We start from the raw sequence: 20,114 nt of genomic DNA, 5'->3' as shown, positions 1-20,114 counted from the left end.
GTCGGAAGTGATCATTAAGTGCTTAGACAAGCAGTTTTCCATGAGGACCGACAATGCAGCGAAATGGGTATCAGGCGTGGACTGACGACACCCCTATGGCCAATGGCAGATGGAAAAGTCGAAAGACAAAATCGCTCATTGTTGAAGGCAATGAGGGCAGCCCAGGCTGAGAAAAAAGACTGGAGATCTGAGTTGAACAAGTACCTTCTGGCGTATAGTTCCACCCCACACGATAACCGATAAGAGTCCAGCAGAACTGCTGTATGAGCGAAAACTGTCAACAAAGTTACCAGAGATAGCCGGCTTTGATGATTCTTACGAGGCCACACACCCTGAGGTGCGGGATCGGGATGCTGAGAGAAAGCAGAGGGGCGCAGATTATGTTGACAAGAGACACAATGAAGCTGATAAGCCGAATGTACAGGAGGGAGAGTTGGTGTTGCTTGAGAAACGGAAAGAGACAAAGCTCTCAACAAGTTATGAGAAGGAGCCTTATAAGGTGATTGAACGTCATGGAGACCAAATCAAGTTAAAATCATCACAAGGTGCAGTGTACAAGAGAAACATCCAGTATGTTAATGATTTGTGGACTCCGGCTACTGATCCACGGGCACCAGACTCTTCATACCGGGTAGTAAGCAGTGTACTTGAGCAGCCCTCTGGACAGGAAGCCTTGCCCAATTTAAAAGTGGAGGCAAGTGCTACTCCAGTTAAGGAGCAAAGCCCAGTTCAGGCCGAGCCTTTGCCAAGGAGGTCAGGGAGAGTCACTTGACCACCCGAGAGACTAAAAGCGTATGTCACCATGTAGCAGTAGCTTTGCAGTGACTGCAGTCATCTAAGTAATGTTGTGTTTTACTAGTTTTCAGTATATCTTAGTCATGCTTATTGTTGTAATAAAATAGCGGGTTTGTAAGCGAAGGAAGAAGGGGAATGTAGTGTTCGTATGGACATCCGGGATCTCTCCAGCACGGGAATCCGGTGACCGTGTGAGCATAGGACGAGTGATTGTGTAGGAACAGTGTGAACTAGGAGAGTGTTTCGATTATTGTTTCGATTAGCTTCTTTGTGATCTATAAGGACATTACAGGCCACTTCGAAAAATACCGTTATCATCTTTGTCTGTCCCCCCAAATTTTGCATAAGCATTGTTTCCAGTTTCTCTTGGGACTTACGGTAGTCCAAAGAGAAAACAAAAACAGTGCTCATGCAAAATTTGGGGGGACAAACAAAGAGTATTATGGTATTTTCCGAAGTGGCCTAATGATACTGAATTTACCAGGAAACAAAGAAATTCTAGTTCCTGGAAGGAATTGAATACTGATTTGTCCTTGATTATGACAAACCCCAGGCGGGATAGCAGGCTGACAGTCAGGGTAGAATACTTTTGAGCTAGTTTCTTGGTTTCTGAGGATACCATCTATGTAAATGATTAGTCTTATCCCCATCTTTTTCAACTGGGATACCACTGGTGAAAACCCGGGGGCACCTCCTAGCCCAAAGGAAAGACATGAAAACTCCCAAAGATTGTCCTGCCAAATGAGGCGGAGAAATTTCTGGGGACGAATCCAAACTGGAACCGTTAGCAGGTCTATTTTGGTCAAAACATCTTTCGGTTTTAGAAAATCCCTGAGCATTAATAAACCTTCCATCTCGACATGTTAGTATTCTACAAAGTGATTTAGACCCTTCTAGGTTCACTACTGGTCTGTGGGCTCCCCCTTCTTTGGGGGGGGGGGGAGGGGGAGGGGGGAGCCGTAAACAAAGGGCTTATGAATTGATCTGAGCTGCTGGAATGCTTTTCTTGAAGTGTAAGAACTTGTTGGTCTATGAGTTCCCGCTCTTCGGCTGACACATGTATAGACGGTAAGTACTTCTGGTATGCAACCTCTAGAAACTCTAATTTGTAACCCCAAACAACTTTGGAAGTGAGTTTGGGAACAAGGGAACACAATTGTATTTTTAAAGTGAACAATTTCTTGAACGCCCACAGTGGGCAAATTATAATGGATAAACATTTAAATAATGCGCCCCAATTATCTCAGTATTCCAATGTTCACCGCTTGTTTTGGTTCGTAAATATTAATACATTGTACGTCTCAGTGTCACCAACACAAGAAATTCTGGCCACGCGACACAGCTGTTACACGGAGGGGCTGGAAGCGATCCTCGCACTTTTAATGGACCATTTGCTCCAACGGGACTCGAACCCATGACCTCTGCGAATTGCTCAAAATATCCAGTTAAGTGCGGCGATCACTTCACTCCTTCGTCTATAACCCGCACTTCAACTATATAAACATTCATTACATTAATTTATCAAGTCTTTTCACGGGAACACATGCTCCCAACTGTGCGGCTTCATAGTTCAGTTGGTTAGAGCATTGCATCGGTATCGTAGAGGTAATGGGTTCGCATCTCTTTGCCATATGACTGTAAGAGACAATTGCTCAAATTGTCCAGTTGATTGCGACGACCACTTTACTTCTTCATCTTTAACCCGCACTATAAATATATAAACATTCCTAGTTTATTAACTCCTAGAATTTTGAATATAAACATTTCATTTTTTCCCTGGTGCCACCCGAACCAAATCGTTTGAAAAGCTCCTCATTTCCTGATTTTTAGCACTTATAGGAAAACAAATAGGACTCTCACTTTGAGATTATGAAGTCTGGTCAAAAATCCCACCAGTAGCATTGCCACTGTAGAAACAGGTCTAAGCATTACACAGTGTATTAAAGTTGACACTATTTATCACTTACCCTATAAGTTAAAGGCTATCTTCAGATTTCTCAAATCTGCAAGCTAAGAGTCTATTACCTAAGAGTAAGAATGTGGTATCAGGTTTGTCACATCAGCGTCAGAAACGTTTTTTTTTTTTTTTAATCAAGTTTTTCGGAAAAAAAAACAATACTCAATTCAAATCTCCCGGGGTTAAGGGGGTTAAGAATCTTTGTGTCCACTGTTTGCCTACAATTATCAAAAGAAATTTGTTTGCCGGAACCAAATGTTACAGTACTTTTAGCCAAAAGACAGTCTTGGTTTTCTCGAAAAGAATGTTAATTTCTTCAAAACGTTAAAAAAAGAACGATATTGAACCTTTCAGAAGTCATACCTAAGATGACAATGTTACAATTGTACCGCTAGTCACTTAAATTACCACTGAAGGTTTCAAACACAACTTTATACCTTCATTCCACTGTTTGGTTGTCCGATGTACAGGTCATTAATATAGAGGAAGGAGAAGTTCGAAATGTACATGCATATAGATATCAACAGAAGTCTGTTACAATTACATTACTTAAAGGAACGTCGATAATTAAGCCAGTCATGTTTGATACAAGAAGAAAATTAAAGCTCCCGTTGGTGTCTCTCAAATTCCACGACTGGTAGTAGGGAGAACATGTAATGATCTAATTAAACAGTAGTACGTAATAATTAGAGAAAAAAGTCACGCGCAAATTTCGTGTCATGGCGAAACAACAATATTAATATAGCAAGCTAGGACCAAGCACACTTATTGTATGTAAATTTAAAATAAAAACATATGCCGCTGTAAGAGCCAACTTTGCTGGATCGTTCCAGTACTAGGAACTTCCTTCCACCGTATTAACAACTTCTAGCTATTGGAAGCTCTATATATATATTTTTTTATGGAAACATGTAAATGACAAGTATAAAAATAAATTGCTGATAAAGGGGTTATTTCTATTTGGATTTGTCAAATTGGCTTTTCATATATCTTATACTGAGGATGTCAGCTGTCATTTCGAACTTTAATAGCACCATTGAAAACGGTGGAATCCAACGTCGACCATGCTTCCGAAGTCCTACTAATCAGGCTCCCTTTATAAAGACAGACGGAAGTGGCTAATATATTTCACTTCTTGTCACTCACTTCACCTGCAAAGATTCCTCACTCTACTCTTTACTCAGGATTCACACTTCCAATTCGATACATTTTCCTAATTTTTCTCTTGGTGATCCTTATTGTTTGAATCCTTTATTATAATATTTACTAAAGATAGACACTTGAACTAAGTAGGATTGTCACAATATAGCCTACTACGCAACGTTTCCGTGCCAAGGAAGGGCCACGAAGAGATTCTGCTCATTTTGCTGGTAAAATATTGCTTAACTTGTTTTCTTTGTAATGTAAACAAGTGAGGAAATCATTTGCAATTAGAATCAGATTGGTCGTAAATTCAGCTATATGATCAATATATTTCTACTCAGTAGTAAGAGTAAGTGTTAACAGCTTGCATAGTGAAGAAAGGATTGCTCTGATGCTAATCGACAGATCGTCACCACGGAGTGAAAAGCTTTGCACAGAAGCCTGCAAAGCACTTCCAGGGTCGGCACGAATATTGCCGTCCAATTGTGCTACGCTTGCTTTATATATACATCGAATCGGTAGCTTAATTGATAGCTGCATAGGTGGAATGTCGGAAATAAGTAACGTGTCTGAGAAAGAGCTGTTAGTGATAACATCTCTACCATTTTTGCTAGCTTTAACTTCGATAATCGCCAATTGAATTTTGTTTAAAGCACGTGTAGTGATGGGAGTAATTAAGTATATTAGTCAAGCCTAAAAGCGGAGCTCCCGTTTCTAGCCCCAGAAAGCAATTTAGTGTTTATGGAAATAATTATGCTTCTTCATTAAGTACAAAACCAGACGTATCGCCAAAACGCGGGGGATAAGGCAACGAAATATGCTACAAATTTGTTTAAAAAAGGAATGAATGTCCGTATTAGTAGCAATTAGCGTCCTTATCTTTTCATTAATAAAATGAAAATATGTGTCAGGTACAACGCCGCCATCATCACGTTCCAAAGGAGTGTGCATGGGTGGCATTTATGAGCCAAACGTCCGTGCTCTGACAAAGTAGAGTTTTCTTTGCAAAGAAAAACCACCTTTTGGTGTTTTTCAAAAAGTACATGAAAATGATATTTGGTGTGTCCGATGTACTCATGATCACAGTAATTGCCCAGATAGGGCAAAGGGCGTCAGTTTATTATTCCCTCAGTGCGGAATCCTTAGGTTTGGCAAAGATATGATCGCGCCTGGAACGGTTCTTGGGCATCTTTCACGTTTTAAGCAGCAACCAAATTTCATTAAGCCAGAGTAGTCTAAGCATTAAACTGTGATTGGTTTTCAACCTGGTTACAACTTGATTTGAGCCTTAACTTTAGCTCTTTATTTATTTTCCGGTTCAATTCATGGTGTTACTGTTTCACGTTCATAAACCGAACTAAAAATGATGCCGAGTTAAATTATCTTACCGCTTTCTAACTGATCATTCGTAGTAACTGTACTGTGCACAACCCTTTACGTAAAGTAAAACCCACTAGACACGCAACTGAAAACCATCCTATGTAATTCGGTGCACAAGAAGTACCCAGTGTAAAGATGTATCCCTGAAATATCGCTAAGTTTAACGTTTTTCAGTTTGGAAGATGAATTTTTGAAAAGGGAAAATGACAATTTGGACGGAAATAGCGCAACAGTATCTACAACGGTGTAACCCCAAAGAAGTGACTTGGAATCAATTACTTGAATGCGCACAGTGGGAAAATTATAATGGACGAACTTTTAATTAATGCGCCCCAATTATCTCATTATTCGACTGGTCACCGTCTGTTTTGGTTCGTAAATATTCATACATTGTACGTCACAGTGTTACCGACACAAGAAATTCTGGCCACGCGACCCAGCTGTTATACGAAGGAGCCGGAAGCGATCCTCGCACTTAAATGGACAATTTGCTCCAAAGGGACTCGAACCCATGACCTCTGTGAATTGCTCAAATTATGCAGTTAAGTGCGACGATCACTTCACTCCTTCGTCTATAACCTGCACTTCAACTGTATAAACATTCGTTACATTTACTTCTCAAGTCTTTTCACGGGAACACATAAGCTCAACAAATTGACCTGTTCCCAACTGTGTAGCTTCATTCAGTTGGTTAGCGCATTGCATCGGTATCGTAGAGGTAATGGGTTCGAAACTCCTTTCGAGCCACTTGAATTTTTCAGGTTACTATAAGAGACAATTGCTCAAATTGTCCAGTTACGTGCGAGCACCACTTCACTCCTTCCTCTATAGCTCCCACTTTAAATATATAAACATTCCTATTTTGTTAGTTCCTAGAACTTTGCATGCAAAGTTTCCATTTTTGACCTGGTCCCACCTAAACGAAATCGTTTGAAAAGCTCCTCATTTCCTGATTTTTAGCATCTATAGGAAAACAGCTAGGAGTCAACAACTAGGACTCTCACCTTGAGATTATGAGATCTGGTCAAAAAGCTCGCTAGTAGTATTGCCGCTCTAGAGACAGGTTTAAGCATTACACAGTGTATTAAAGCTGACACTATTTATCTCTTACTCTCTGAGTTTAAGCATATCTTGAGATTTCTTAAATCTAGAAGCCAAGAGTAAGAATCCAGTATCTGGTTCGTCCCATCAGCGTCAGAAAAGTTTCCTTTTTTTAATTGATCAAGTTAAGTTAAGATGTTAATCTCAATTCACAACCCCCGGGTTTATGGGGGTTAAGATTCTTTATATCCACTGTTTGGTTAAAATTATCAAAAGAAATTTGTTTGAACAAAATGTTAGAGTACTTTTAGCCAATAGACATTCTTGGTTTTCTCACAATTAATGTTGAGGTTACTGCTAACCTTATCGGTCTCGAATTTTGCAAAATTTTAAGAGCTACCATAAGATAGCTCATAATATTTGTTTAATTCTAAAAAAAATTATTTGAAAATGTTTTTTTCTTGCGGAGTTATTTCAAATTGAAAAAGACCGGGCCTAAAAAAAAGGAGGTTTCCATCGATGAAACAAGGAAAAATCGGCTCACTGCTAGCGACTAGGGCTAAGTCTGCAATCAGGTATAAATAATCTATTGGCAAAGGATGCTGCGCAGAATGCCTTTTCCCGCGAATTCAAACCTGTTTTGTGTCACACCCTCTTCAGGAAGGCTTAAGTCGATTTTCATTGGTCGGCAGCATCATAGCGGCATGACCGCATTTACACCCGCATTGACAAGGTGTGACATCGTGTAAAATCTCTTCTGCCCGAAAAGTCGGGGTTTATTTTTCCAGGAATAGCTCTTCCTCAAATGAATTTATAGGGTATGTAGATTTTTCAGTTCTTTACGAGATTTGGCCAAAATGATCGTCGGATATTGGGGCACGAAAGTATGTCAGGCCTTTAAAAAAATCGAAATCTTTTTACTTTGACGCATCTCAGCGTGTCGCGAAAGGGAAAATTTTCTATTGATCAACTTCAAATTTTATTTTAACGGAAACCAATAGAAGGATCCTAAAAGCCTGACATCCTTTGGTAGCCTATAAAGTTGTGATTGATATAGTACAGTTCGTTTGGTTGTGCGTGATAATGGGAAGGCGGGTAATTTAGTGAAGTAAACATATATGGTTTTGCGGTTGAAGCTTCGCGCACGCTAAAGAAAGAAGTAATAAACTTCAAATGTTTATGTATTCGGATTTTTCATGTTGCTATCTTTTCGGTGATATATAGTTTCCTGGAAGTTTACCGAAAGTAACGCGCTTACGAAAGATTTCCCGGAAGGCACCCCAAAAGGTTAACAGTAACCTTAATTGCTTCAAAACGTGAAAGTGCACATGACTCGAAATTTCACCACCAGTTTTTATTTCATATCCTTAAAATTCAGCCTTTGCTTGATAGGATTTCGTTATTAGAATATTTCTACAAGTGTCAAAAAATTGCGACATTTCCCGCGCGGCCAAAAAGGTCTTCATGACGTCATCAGTTGTGTTAGATTGCAGCGGGAAATGTAAACAACAAGACAAATTGGAGAGTGTGCGGAAAATGTTGTGTGTGTAGCGGCCCTGTGCTAGTCCAAAAACACCGGCCCGGTTTCAAACCTACCCGGCAAACCTACGAAGACCTCGATCCGGTGTTGTGTTTTACACGAAGGGTCGATCTGGCTGATATGTCTGAGGTCTGAAGATTTAAGAAACGAACTTTCTCAACCATAGACCTAGCAAAGAGAAAGAAAATCAACCAGTGATTGCAATAGATCGAGAGCGAAGGAAGGTGCAGTGTGAATTGATATGCTCGCACGGGTGAGCCGATGCTCTCGATAGACCACCACTTCGTTCTATGCCATATCGTTCCAAGTCAGATGGTTCTACTTCTACAATGACGATGAATAGCGACTTCCTCAATATTTTTTTTTTTAACTCGGATATCAATTGAAATGCACTTAGCGCGTTTAGTGAATATAAATCGACTCTGCCTACAGATCGTTTTCAGTGTCACGCCATAAAAAATAAATTCGTAGCCGTACAATGGAAAATGCCAAGAACGTGAAATGTTGTAGAAGATGAATGCATAAGCAACCTCACCAAGTCTGCTTACTTTTCACTTGCGAGACAGTACACATGAGTTTTAAACACCTAATATACTTGAAACGCTCAAACTGCGGAGAATCATAACGAGACATTTTGTATTTCCAATCAAAACAGATGTCATTGTTTGGTGTGACGCAAGTAACAATAAGGAAATTTAAAATGCTGTATTTTCAAAACCAAAAACGTTAAGGAACTGGTAACTTGTACAAAGATTTAATTCTAGGTCATCTTCAACGTTGCATATATAAAAATCTGGAAGACGTCACGGTTTTGATTTTAGAATATGCGAAAACCATCTAGTCATCGAACTTTCGAATGCTCGCGTCTTTTAACAAGTAGATGCACGCAAATGGATAATTAACTCAGATCCTCAGAGAGATCCTTGAGACCACAGAGGAGGAGAGCTGTAATCTGGATACCGAGAACTGAAAATACAAGTGAAGGGAAAATGACGGGCTCAAGAGTGATGTAAACACAGACCGCAAGATTTCGCCCGATGTGGATTTCATACCAAAATGTTATTCTTCGTTAAATAACTTGACTACAGCTGCCAGTAGAGAAGATCTGGGAATACTCTATATTGCTGTGTGCGCTTTAAATCGTAAATGTAGGGGTAAAATACGCTCACAACCGCACTGAATCCTTGCACAAGTTGCAAGTTTACGCAACCGATGACATCAAAATCCTCGACTCGATCGCAGTCCTTTGTCTCATATTTTCCTCAAAAATACGCGAGGTTTCTTCGTATTTTAGATATGTTCTCGGAGCAGAAATTAAATTGTTTTTGTACAGAGATGTTCCTTAGAACATTACATTTTAGATTTTAAAAAAAACATGGTAGTGAAATTTCTAGTCATGTGCACTTAAAAAAAGAAAGAACGGTATTGCGGCTTTCAGAAGTCATAGCTAAGATGACAATGTTACAATCACCACTGAAGGTTTCAAACACAACTTTACACGTTTATTCCACTGTTTGGTTGTCCGATATACAGGTCATTGACATAGAGGAAGGAGAAGTTCGAAACAACAATATTAGCATAACAGGCTAGGACCAAGCACACTTAGTGTATGTAAATTTAAATAAGAACATATGCCGCTGTAATAACCTACTTTCCTGGATTCTTCCAGTACTGGGATCTTCCTTCAACCTTGTTAACAACTTCTAATACACAATCGCACTCAAAGTTTAACTACCGGTAAGTGAACATTTACCACGGGAACGTAGAATAACTATTTGAAGCTCTGTACATCGATTTTTTTATCTAAGTTTAAATGTAAATGACAAGTATAAAAATGCATTGTTGATAAAGGGGTTATTTCAATTTGCGGACTTGTCAAATTGGCTTTTCATATCTCTTATACTGAGCATGTCAGCTTTCATTTCGAACTTTAATAGCACCATGGCAAACGGTGGCATCCAACGTCGACCATGCATCGGAAGTCCTACTACTCAGGCTCCCTTTATAAAGACAGACGGAAGTGGCTAATATATTTCACTTCTTGTCACTCACTTCACCTGCAAAGTAGGATTGTCACAATATAGCCTACTAAGCAACGTTTCTAAGCGAAGGAAGGACCACGAAGAGATTTTCCTCATTTTGCTGCTAAAATATTGTTTAACTTGTTTTCTTTGTATTGTAAACAAGTGAGGAAATCATTTGCAATTAGAATCAGTTTGCTCGAAAATTCAGCTATATGATTAACATATATCTCAAGAAAACTCACAGTTGCCTGTTAGGCTTTAACTCATTAATGAAGAAGATCCACCGAAAAATACAAACCTACTTAATACCGAAAGAGCAACATTTGCCACCAAAGAATTTGGAAGCAACAACTATTTGAAAAACAAAATTAATAATTTGAGAGAACAACTCTTTAAAATATGGGTACCTGCTGGAACGAGAGTCTCTTTAAATAAACTCCAACCAGTCTTCCAAGTTATCACTTTTCATTGGTCTAAACTCAAAGCTGTGACGTACAAGGATACTCGACAGGTGCTTTAGAGGAGAAGCTGTCCATCATGTGAAGTGACTTCATTTCTTTTCCTTTTTTAATTATATGTCTCCGAATATCTGCGATCATAAAGAACGAGACTATGGGCCCCGTGTTTTATTTGTATGCTGTATTCCTCCTCTTCGGTCTCAAGGTTTTCTCTATCTGTCCATACGGTACGTTTTCAGTTTTATATTTGAAGGGTTTACTTTCTACTTAGTAGTAAGAGTAGGTGTTAACAGCTGCATAGTGAAGGAAGAAGTGTTCTGATGCCACTCAACAAATCGTCACCGCGGAGTGAAGAGCTTTGCACAGAAGCCTGCGAAGCACTTCCTGGGTCAGCACGAATATTGCCGTCCAATTGTGCTACGCTTGCTTTATATATATATCGAAATTACTCCGATCTCGTTAAAAGCTCGGTAGCTTAATTGATAGCTGCATGGATCGATTGTCACGAATAAGTAATGGGTCTTAGATAGAACTGTTAATGATAACATCTCTACCATTTTCGCTAGCTTTAACGCCGATAATCGCCAATTGAATTTTGTTTAAAGCACGGATAGTGATAGGAGTAACTAAGTATATTACATAGATTTAGTCAAACCTAAAAGTGGAGCTCCTGTTTCTAACCCCAGAATCAATTTAGTGTTTATGAAAATAATTATGCTTCTTCATAAAGTACAAAACCAGACTTATCGTCAAAACGCGGGGGATAAGACAACTAAAATATGCTACAAACTTGTTTAAAAAAGGAAAGAAAGTCCGTATAAGAAACAATGAGCGTCCTTATCTTTTAATTAATAAGATGAAAAAAGGTGTCAGGTACAACGCCGCTATCATCACGTTCCAAAGGAGTGTGCATGGGTGGCATTTATGAGCCAAACGTCCGTGCTCTGACAAGTAGAGTTTTCTTTGCAAAGAAAAACCGCCGTTTGGTGTTTTTCAAAAAGTACACGAAACTGACATTTGGTGTGTCCGATGTACTCATGGTCACAGTAATTGCTTCAGATAGAGTAAAGGGCGTTTATTATTCCCTCAGTGCGGGATCCTTAGGTTTGGCAAAGATATGATCGCGCCTGGAACGGTTCTTGGGCATCTTTCTTAAAAGCAGCAGTCAAATTTCTTTAAGCCAGAGTAGTCTAAGCATTAAACTGCGATTGGTTTTCAATCTGGTTACAACTTGATTTGAGCCTTAACTTTAGCTCTTTATTTATTTTCCGGTTCAATTCATGGTGTTACTGCTTCACGTTCATAAACCGAACTAAAAATGATACCGAGTTAACTTATCTTACCGCTTTCTAAGTGATCATTAGTAGTAACTGAGCACAACCCGACTAGACAACCGAAAACCATCCTACGTAATTCGGTGCATAAAAAGTTCCCAGTGTAAAGATATATCCTTGAAATATCGCTGACTTCACCGTTTCTCAGTCAAAAATTCAATGAGCCTTACTCAGTTTGGAAAAAGAATTTTTGACAAGGACCGGAAACTGACAATTTCAACGGAAGTCGTGCAACAGTATCTTTAACGATATATTATAGCTGAATGACAAGGGAGATGAGACAGATTCCCAACTTTAATACGAAGTACAAATTAATATAATTATACCATGAATGTACATTATTTGTTAAGTACCATGTACTATATTGTGGGAAAAGAATTCAAGGCAGTGAATCCCTTCCCGCGAGCCCTCATAACTCCGTCTAACTCAATAGACGCACGCTATGCATGAACCATTTCTTCACGGGAAATACTTCAGTGGAAGTCTCGGGATTTTGAAGAAGTAGATAAAGGCAAATTAAAGTCTTGAACCAAAAAAGGGTACACGAGATTTCCCTTGCGTGATAATTTTAAAAGACCTGTGTTGGAGAAGCAATATGAAGCTAGACCGCTGGCATGTGTTAATGTTTAATCGAAATTCAAGGAGAAGTCTCAAGGTGATATCAATGGCTTCGCCTGCTTGAACAAATATGTTCGCCTGCTTGAACAAATAACAATACCATTAAAAGTGTTTCACGACAAACAAAAATTAATATTAAAACCGCAGATTCCCTTTAAGCTAATAATGAACCATTAGTGTGCATATTTCTGTCAATGAAAACGGAATTTTCTCTTACAGCGTCTCATCACATCTATTAGAATCTTTCGAAACTTGTCTGAGTAAACTTAACTTACGGCCTTCGCGATCGAACAGAGTCATTCGTTGCGGCAACTGTGCGTAACCCTCTGTAATAATACTGGCTTTATTAATGCATCATTAAATACAACATACGATGAATTTAGATAAAAGCAAGTAAAACATGAAAAATATAAGAGGAAAAGTACAATTAAAATACTTTGGGTATCGCACTAAAAACTCACGCGAACACAAGAATTTGTGGTACCTTAAAGCGATTCATCGCTTGAGTGCAATGGCTATTGATCGTAGCCATTGATACAGGGACGGTGGAACATATCTGGTACTGGGGATTGCAGGGGGTTCGGGGGGAATTCTCCGCCAGAAATTTTTAAAATCTTGACGCTGGGGTTGTTTTATTTCTTATTGGTTGCTTTGTTCATTTTGTTTCGCTTTTCCTTCTGTTAGTTTTCTTTTCTATGTTTTATGGGTTTTTTCAATCATTTTTAATTTCTTATTTATTTTGGCTCTAAATTGGGGGGCTAAAGAAAACCAAGTCTCTTTCCTCTTTCCCCCCCCCCCCCACCCCCGGCTCCACCGTCCCTGTGATATCAGTGAGTAATTGGGATAGCTCATATCATTAAAATTTTCTCGAGTTTGCGCCTAGAAGCTGCATCTCTGTGCTCTTCAAGGTTGAGTAGATTACTTTGGAATGGCAATAATTGAAAGGCTGCGATTCTGCACACCCTGCAAATCTTCAGAGAGGTATTTAGGGAAACCATCCCAGACCGGATCGGAGATGCATCTATAATCCACCAGATAACCGAAAATTATCCTAAGCAATTCGGTAGGGAAAAAGTATCCTATGTAAAGTATAGCCCTTTTTAAAAATTCAATGAACCTAACTCGGTTTGCAAGTTCAAATTATCTAAGAGAAATTCACCATGTCAACCGTCGGGAACCCTTGTAGCAAGATCTATTAGGATACTTTCAATCTTCCTCTTTTGGTATCAATAGGATACGAATAATTAATTATCATCCTCCTTACAGCTTATATCGCTGAATGGCAAGTTAGATGAGTGAGATTTACAACTTCAATAAGAAGGAAATTCAAATTCATTATATCATGCATGACGGTATACCATCTGTTAAGCACTATATATTATCGTGGAAAAAGGACTTAAACTTAATCTTGTCAAGCCCTTCCCCCGTATTGCACCTATAACCCCGTCTGAGTCTCGGAATTCTGAAGAGGTGGATTTTAAGCAAATTACATCTGGAACCAAACCCGATAGTCGAGTTTTCCTTGCGTGATAACATTTTAAAAGACCTAGCTGTGTTGGAGATGAAATATGATGCTAAACCGCCGGTATGCGTTAATTTTTAATCGAAACTCAAGAAGAAGTTTGAAGGTGATATCATTGGCTTCGCCTTCTTGAACAAATAAAAATACCAATAAAAGTGTTTGACGACAAACAAAAATTACCATTGCCTCTAAGCTAATAATGAACCATTAGTGCACTTATTTCTGTCAATGAAAACGGAATTTTCTGTTACAGCGTCTTATCCCATCTAAATATTTCCGTGCGAAGGAAGGGCTACGAAGAGATTTTTCTCGTTTTTCGCACGCTCTGCAATATTGGTCAACTTGCAAATGTTTTCTTTGTAATATAAGGCAATAAAGAAGTCATTTGCAATTAGAATCAGATTGGCTCGTAATCTCAGCTATATAATTAATGTATTTCTCGAGAAAACGCGAAGTTATTTGCAAAGCTTTAATTTATTCTTCAGTACTAAAGTTAGCAAAGTAAGATTGTATTTAACAATATAAAGTATCCACAGAAACCCGTCCTTTTCAGCACATAGTAAACACAAGAAGACTAGAATATCCATCGAAAAATACAAGGCTTGTAAAGACCTTGTGAGTAAAAATTGAAGCAAATAGTTCACCTCGAATTTGCTACCAAAGAATTTGGAAAAAACGATTATCTGGACACGAATAATTTAAGACAAACACTCTCTAAAGAATTAACATGGATATCTGATGGAAATAGGGTCTCTTCATATAAACTTCAACCCTTATTCCAATTTACCACTTCTCATTGGTTCAAACTCTAAGCTGTGACGTCCAATAAACATTTGACTGGCGTTTTAAAGGACACTCGATCTGCGGCCAAGTACGTAAATTTTTACCTCATTTCTTTATCCTTTCTAAGTCTCCGAATATCTGCGATCATAGTACAAGGCCATGGGCGCCGTATTTTATTTGTATGGTGCCTTTCTCCTGTTCGGTTTCAACATTGTCTCTACCTGTCCAGACGGTACGTTTTTATTTTTATTTTTAAAGGGCTTACTTTCTACTTAATAATAAGAGGAAGTGTTATCAGCTTGCATACGTGAGGGAAGAGGTGTCCTGATGCTAGAGCTAGACTGTCACCATAGAGTGAAAAACATGTGCATTAAGGAATTGCACAGAAGCTTGTAAAAAAACTACTAGTGCCTAATTGAACATTGCCGTCCAATTGTGCCACGACTGCTTCAGATATATATATATACATCTAACCTACTCCGATCTAGTTAAAAACTCGATAGCTTTATTGATAACTGCATCTCGCGAATAAGTTAAGTGTATAAGAAAGAGCTGATATGAAGTGTTCCATGTCTACCTTTCTCGCAAGAACGTCCAAAGTCGTCAGTTGATTTTGTTTAATTAAACCATGGCCAGTGATGGGGGAAACCAAGAATATTACCGATTTAAGACGAGTCACTTCAGATAAAAGCTTGATGAAACCATGTTTTGGTGTTGCCAACGGATTAATACCACTATCTGATCTTTTCAGGGCCGGCACTTTCATGCACTGAATAAAAGGAATATATAATTGAAGTGAGGGTTTTTAGACAAAAGAACTGTGTGATCCTCGCACTTAACTGGACAATTGAAGCAATTGCCACTTTATAGCCACTTTCATGCTCTATTGAACAAACTAGAGACGGTTGTTTTTCTGTACTTGTCCTAAATATGTCAAGCTGTAGCTGTCTTAGGGCAAAAAAAAACAGGACTGATCGGTAGAAGACGCGGGATAGGACAACTCACAGCGAATATAAGCTACAAATTTGTTTAAAAAAGGAAAGAGTGTACATATTAATAGCAATGAGAGTCGTTCTTTTAAAGAAGATGCAAATAGCGCCGCCAGATGAACACAGCTCAAAGGAGCGTGGGCCATGTGACATCCTTCTATGCTCGGACAAAGCTGAATTCTCTTTGCAAAGAAAAAACGCCTTTGGTGTTATTCCAAAAGTGCGCCAAACCGATATTTAAGGTTTCCGATGTTCTCACGATCACAGTCGAAATTGCTCCAGATAGAGTAAAAGGCGTCAATTTCTTCTTCCCTCGGTGCGGGATACTTAAGTTTGGCAAAAATATGACCGCGCCTGGAAGGGTTCTTTGGCAACTTTCGTGTTTTAAGCAGCATTCAAATTTTTAAAGCCAGAGCAGCATTAACCTGTGATTTATTTTCAACTTGGTTACAAATTGCTGTGAACCTTAACTTTCGCTATTTATTTATCTTCCGGTTCAATTCATGGTGTTATTGCTTCACGCTCGTAAACCGAACTAAAAAGGATCCCGAGTTAACTTAACTTACCGACTTCGAACAGATCATTCGTAGTACCTGTGCACCACCCTTTAGATAACGTACAACCCACTAGATAACCGAAAACCATCCTATTTAATTCGGTGCGCAAAAAGTACCCAGTGAAAAGACTTATCCCTCAAATATCGCTTAGTGTACCGTTGTTCAGTCAAAATTCAATGAACCTAACTCAGTTTGGGGGATGAAATTTTGAATTAGAGAAACTGACAATTTCAACCAAACTCTTGCTGGATGACAGGGATGACTCGGATTCCCAACTTTAATAAGAAGTAAAAATTAATATAATTATACCATGACTGTACATTATTTTTTAAGTACTATATACTATCGTGGAGCAAAGACTTAAGGCAGTCAAACCCTTCCCGCCTACCCCTATAACTCCGTCTAATTCCATAAACGCACCTTAATAAAAATCCTTGGGTGAAAGTTTCGTAAACAAGGTGGACTAAAACCAAATTGCATTTGGAACCAAAACTGGTAGTCAAGTTTTCCTTGTGTGATAATTTTAAGGGACCCGTGTTCGAGAAGCAGTATGAAGCTAGTCCGCCTGCACGTTTTAATGTTTTAACGAAATTCAAGAAGTTTTAAGGTGATATCAATGGCTGCGCCTTCTTGTAAAAATAAAAACACCATTAAAAGTGCTCCACGACGAACAAAAATTGATATTAAATCCTGGGATTCCCTCTAAGCTAATAATGAACCATTACTGCACATATGTATGTCAATGAAAACGGAATTTTCTCTTACAGCGTCTTATCCTATCTCTTAGAATCTTTCCAAACCCGTCTCAGTTAACTTAACTTACCGCCTTCGAACGGAGTCATTGGTTGCGGCAGCTGTGCATAACCCTCAATAATATTAGCTTTATTAATCCATCATTAAAAACAACGTACGATGAATTTAGAATAATAAAATTAAAACATGAAAAATATGAAAGGCAAAGTGCAATTAAAATACTTTGGGTATCGCAGAGTAAAATCCCAGGAGAACATCACTTTTTTTTTTTTTTTAATGCAACTAGCCCTTGGCACAAGGACATATCAGTGCGAGAGTATGGGACCTTAACACGATCCATCGCTCGAGTACAATGACTGACTATTTGTCGTATCCATTGATATCAGTGAGTAATTGGGACAGTTCGTATCATTAAAATTTTCTCGAGTTCTCGCCTACAAGCTGCATCTCTGCAGTCTAGTCTTCGGAATGCCAGTAATTGAAAGGCTGCGAATCTGCACACGCTGCAGACCTTCAACCAGGTATTTGGGGATACCATCCCAGATTGGAGATTCATCTGTAAAATAAAGTATAACCCACCAGATAACCGAAAATCATCCTACGCAATTCGGTACAAAAACGGTACCCTATGTATAATGTAGGGCTGTTCAAAAATTCAAGGAACCTACCTCACTTTGGAGAACGGATGATTTTTTTTTTTTTCAAATTGTCTGAGAGAAACTTACAATGTCAACGGTCGGGAACTCTTGCAACAGGATGTATTCCGATATATTCCGATCCATTGCGAACAATGTGACAAAGGTTATGTGGGCGAAACTTCTCCGCTATTAGAAACTCGAGTTAAGGAACATCTTTCTAGGAATTCGTCAGCTGTTCATGAACATCGCAAGTTCACGGGTCATTCAGTGGATTCCAGCAAAACAAAAGTTCTTGCCACGGAGAATAACACAGTCAAAAGCCGCATAAGGGAGGCAATTGAGATAAGACTACGTAAGCCGTCTTTGAACAGAGACAATGGCTTCGAATTAGCCAGCATCTATGACACCATCCTAGCCCCCTCGAGATCATTATATAACCCTTCTTAACATTTAAATTTGCATTGTGGCTGACGATGTTCGGTGGATCCGAACGAAATATCCCAATTTTAAGTTTTTAACTGCGCTCTGAGTACCGAAATTTTCTTATTTTATACAGTTTTAAACAATCAAAAGTGTTCCACGACAAACAAAAACTAATATTGCCTCTAAGCTAATAATGAATCATTAATGCAGTTACTTCTGTCAATGAAAACGGAATTTTCTCTTACAGCGTCTTATCCATCTAGATATTTCGCTGCAAAGGAAGAAACAAGAAGAGATTTTTTCTCATTCTTCGCACCGCTCTGCGATATTGGTTAACTTGCACTTGTTTTCTTTGTAATGTAGCGCCAATAAAGAAGTCAATTTCAATTAAAATCAGACTTACTCCTAGCATATAGTTAATGTATTCAAACTTTAATTTATTCGTCAGAACTAAAGTTATTAAAGTAAGATTGTATTTAAGAATATAACTTATCCACAGAAACCCGACCTTTTCAACAGAATAGTGTATATATATTAACAACGCAAGAATATCCATCGAAAAAAACAAGCCTTCTAAAGACCGCGTGTGCAAAAAATGGAAGCCAATAATTCACCTCCAATTTGCTACCAAGGAATTTGGAAGAAACGATTATCCGGACATGAAAAATTTAAGACAACCACTCTTTAACAAATTAATATGGATATCTGCTGGAAAGAGAGTCTCTTTAAATAAACTTCAACCTTATTCAAAGTTACCACTTCTCATTGGTTCAAACTCAAAGCTGTGACGTCTAATGAATATTTGACTGGCGTAACATTTTGACAAAAGCTGTACGACGGCAAGTGAAATGACTTCATTTCTTTATCCTTTCTAAGTCTCCGAATATCTGCGATCATAGCACAAGGCCATGGGCCCCGTGTTGTGTTTGTATGCTGCCTTTCTCCTGTTCGGTTTCAACGTTGTCTCTACCTGTCCAGACGGTACGTTTTTAGTTGTATTTTTGAAGAATGTACTTTCTACTTAATAGTAAGAGCAGGTGTTATCAGCTTGCATACTTGAAGAAAGAGGCGTCTCGATGCTAGAGAGTCCGTCACCATGAAGTGAAAAACTACCGACACACGAACATTGCCCGACCAATTGTGCCACGCCTGTTTCATACATATATATAAATAGAGAGAGAGAGAGAGAGAGAGAGAGAGAGAGAGAGGGCTGTGCGAATTAAAACACAGCTACACCATAATTGCCCCACAGGCCTGTTTCGCAAGCATTAAAGCCTCACTCTTCAGGGATTTTATTCACACTGCTGCGCACTAATTTTTATATCACAAACACTACGTAAATTTACATACATGTTGCTGTTTAGGTGCTAAGTTAATTGTTCTGTTGTAGCGCCTTCGCTCGGTGCCTGCATGATGATACTAACTCGTTTTTTTTGTTCAATATACATCGCTCCGGTTCACAGATAATCACAAATTTCTCGCTCAAGCATAAAATACAACTTTTAGGTGAACTGCTATACTGTTTAGCGCGGCAAACAATTTGCCATGTAATTTCATGCTCTATGTTGTTATCTTTTAGCGACCACACGTGTTTGCTGAGTTCAGTTGAATTTCTATAGGTCTTATTTTCGAAAGATGTTTTATGATTTCTATAACGTGTCTTAAAGTCATCTGCCGTCAGGCCTACGTATGTTTCAAATTTGTCAATGTCCTTTCTTCTAACCTTTGCCTGATAAACGACACTAGAAGTCAGACATTGGCCGCTTAAGGGGCACTCGCCCTTTTTACGGGGAAGAGAGCTTGGTGTTAGCGCTCTCCAGGGAGGGGCTGTTGTAATTCATCCTAAGCAATTCGGTACGCAAAAAGTATACTATGTAAAAGTATAGCGTTTTTCAACAATTCAATGAACCTAAGTCGGTTTGGAAGTTCAAATTGTCTAAGAGAAATTCACCATGTCAACCACGGTCGGGAAACCTTGTAGCAGGATCTATTCGGATACCTTAAATTTTCCTCTTTTGGTATCAATAGGATACGAATAGTTAATTATCACCCTCCTTAGAGCTTATATCGATGAATGACAAAGAAGATGAGTTAGATTTCCAACTTCAATAGGAAAGAAGTTCAAATTAATTAATGATACCATGACGGTATACCATCCG

The 20,114-nt window shown here is 38.8% G+C and overlaps 1 protein-coding gene across 5 annotated transcripts in view; it reads left to right on the top strand.

The window, feature by feature from the left end:
- The first annotated feature begins 8,632 nt into the window (after positions 1-8,632).
- Positions 8,633-20,114, top strand: part of LOC137982486 (protein kinase C-binding protein NELL2-like) — a 37,814-nt gene continuing 26,332 nt past the window's right edge. The window contains exon 1 of one of the 5 annotated variants that reach the window (XM_068829583.1): positions 8,633-9,593. Coding sequence is in view for 4 of the 5 variants with exons in the window: in XM_068829582.1 (XP_068685683.1) it covers positions 10,493-10,565 (73 nt within the window). In the remaining variant the exon portion in view is untranslated. Of the gene's footprint in view, positions 9,594-10,425; positions 10,566-14,726; positions 14,828-18,753; positions 18,937-20,114 lie in introns of those variants that run through there. The other 4 variants (XM_068829582.1, XM_068829580.1, XM_068829581.1 and 1 more) reach the window with 4 other exon arrangements.

The sequence above is a fragment of the Montipora foliosa genome, chromosome 13, assembly GCF_036669935.1.
Source record: "Montipora foliosa isolate CH-2021 chromosome 13, ASM3666993v2, whole genome shotgun sequence".
Taxonomy (NCBI): domain Eukaryota; kingdom Metazoa; phylum Cnidaria; class Anthozoa; order Scleractinia; family Acroporidae; genus Montipora; species Montipora foliosa.
The sequence above is the reverse complement of the archived record's forward strand: the minus strand, read 5'-3'. Positions and strand labels throughout refer to the sequence as shown.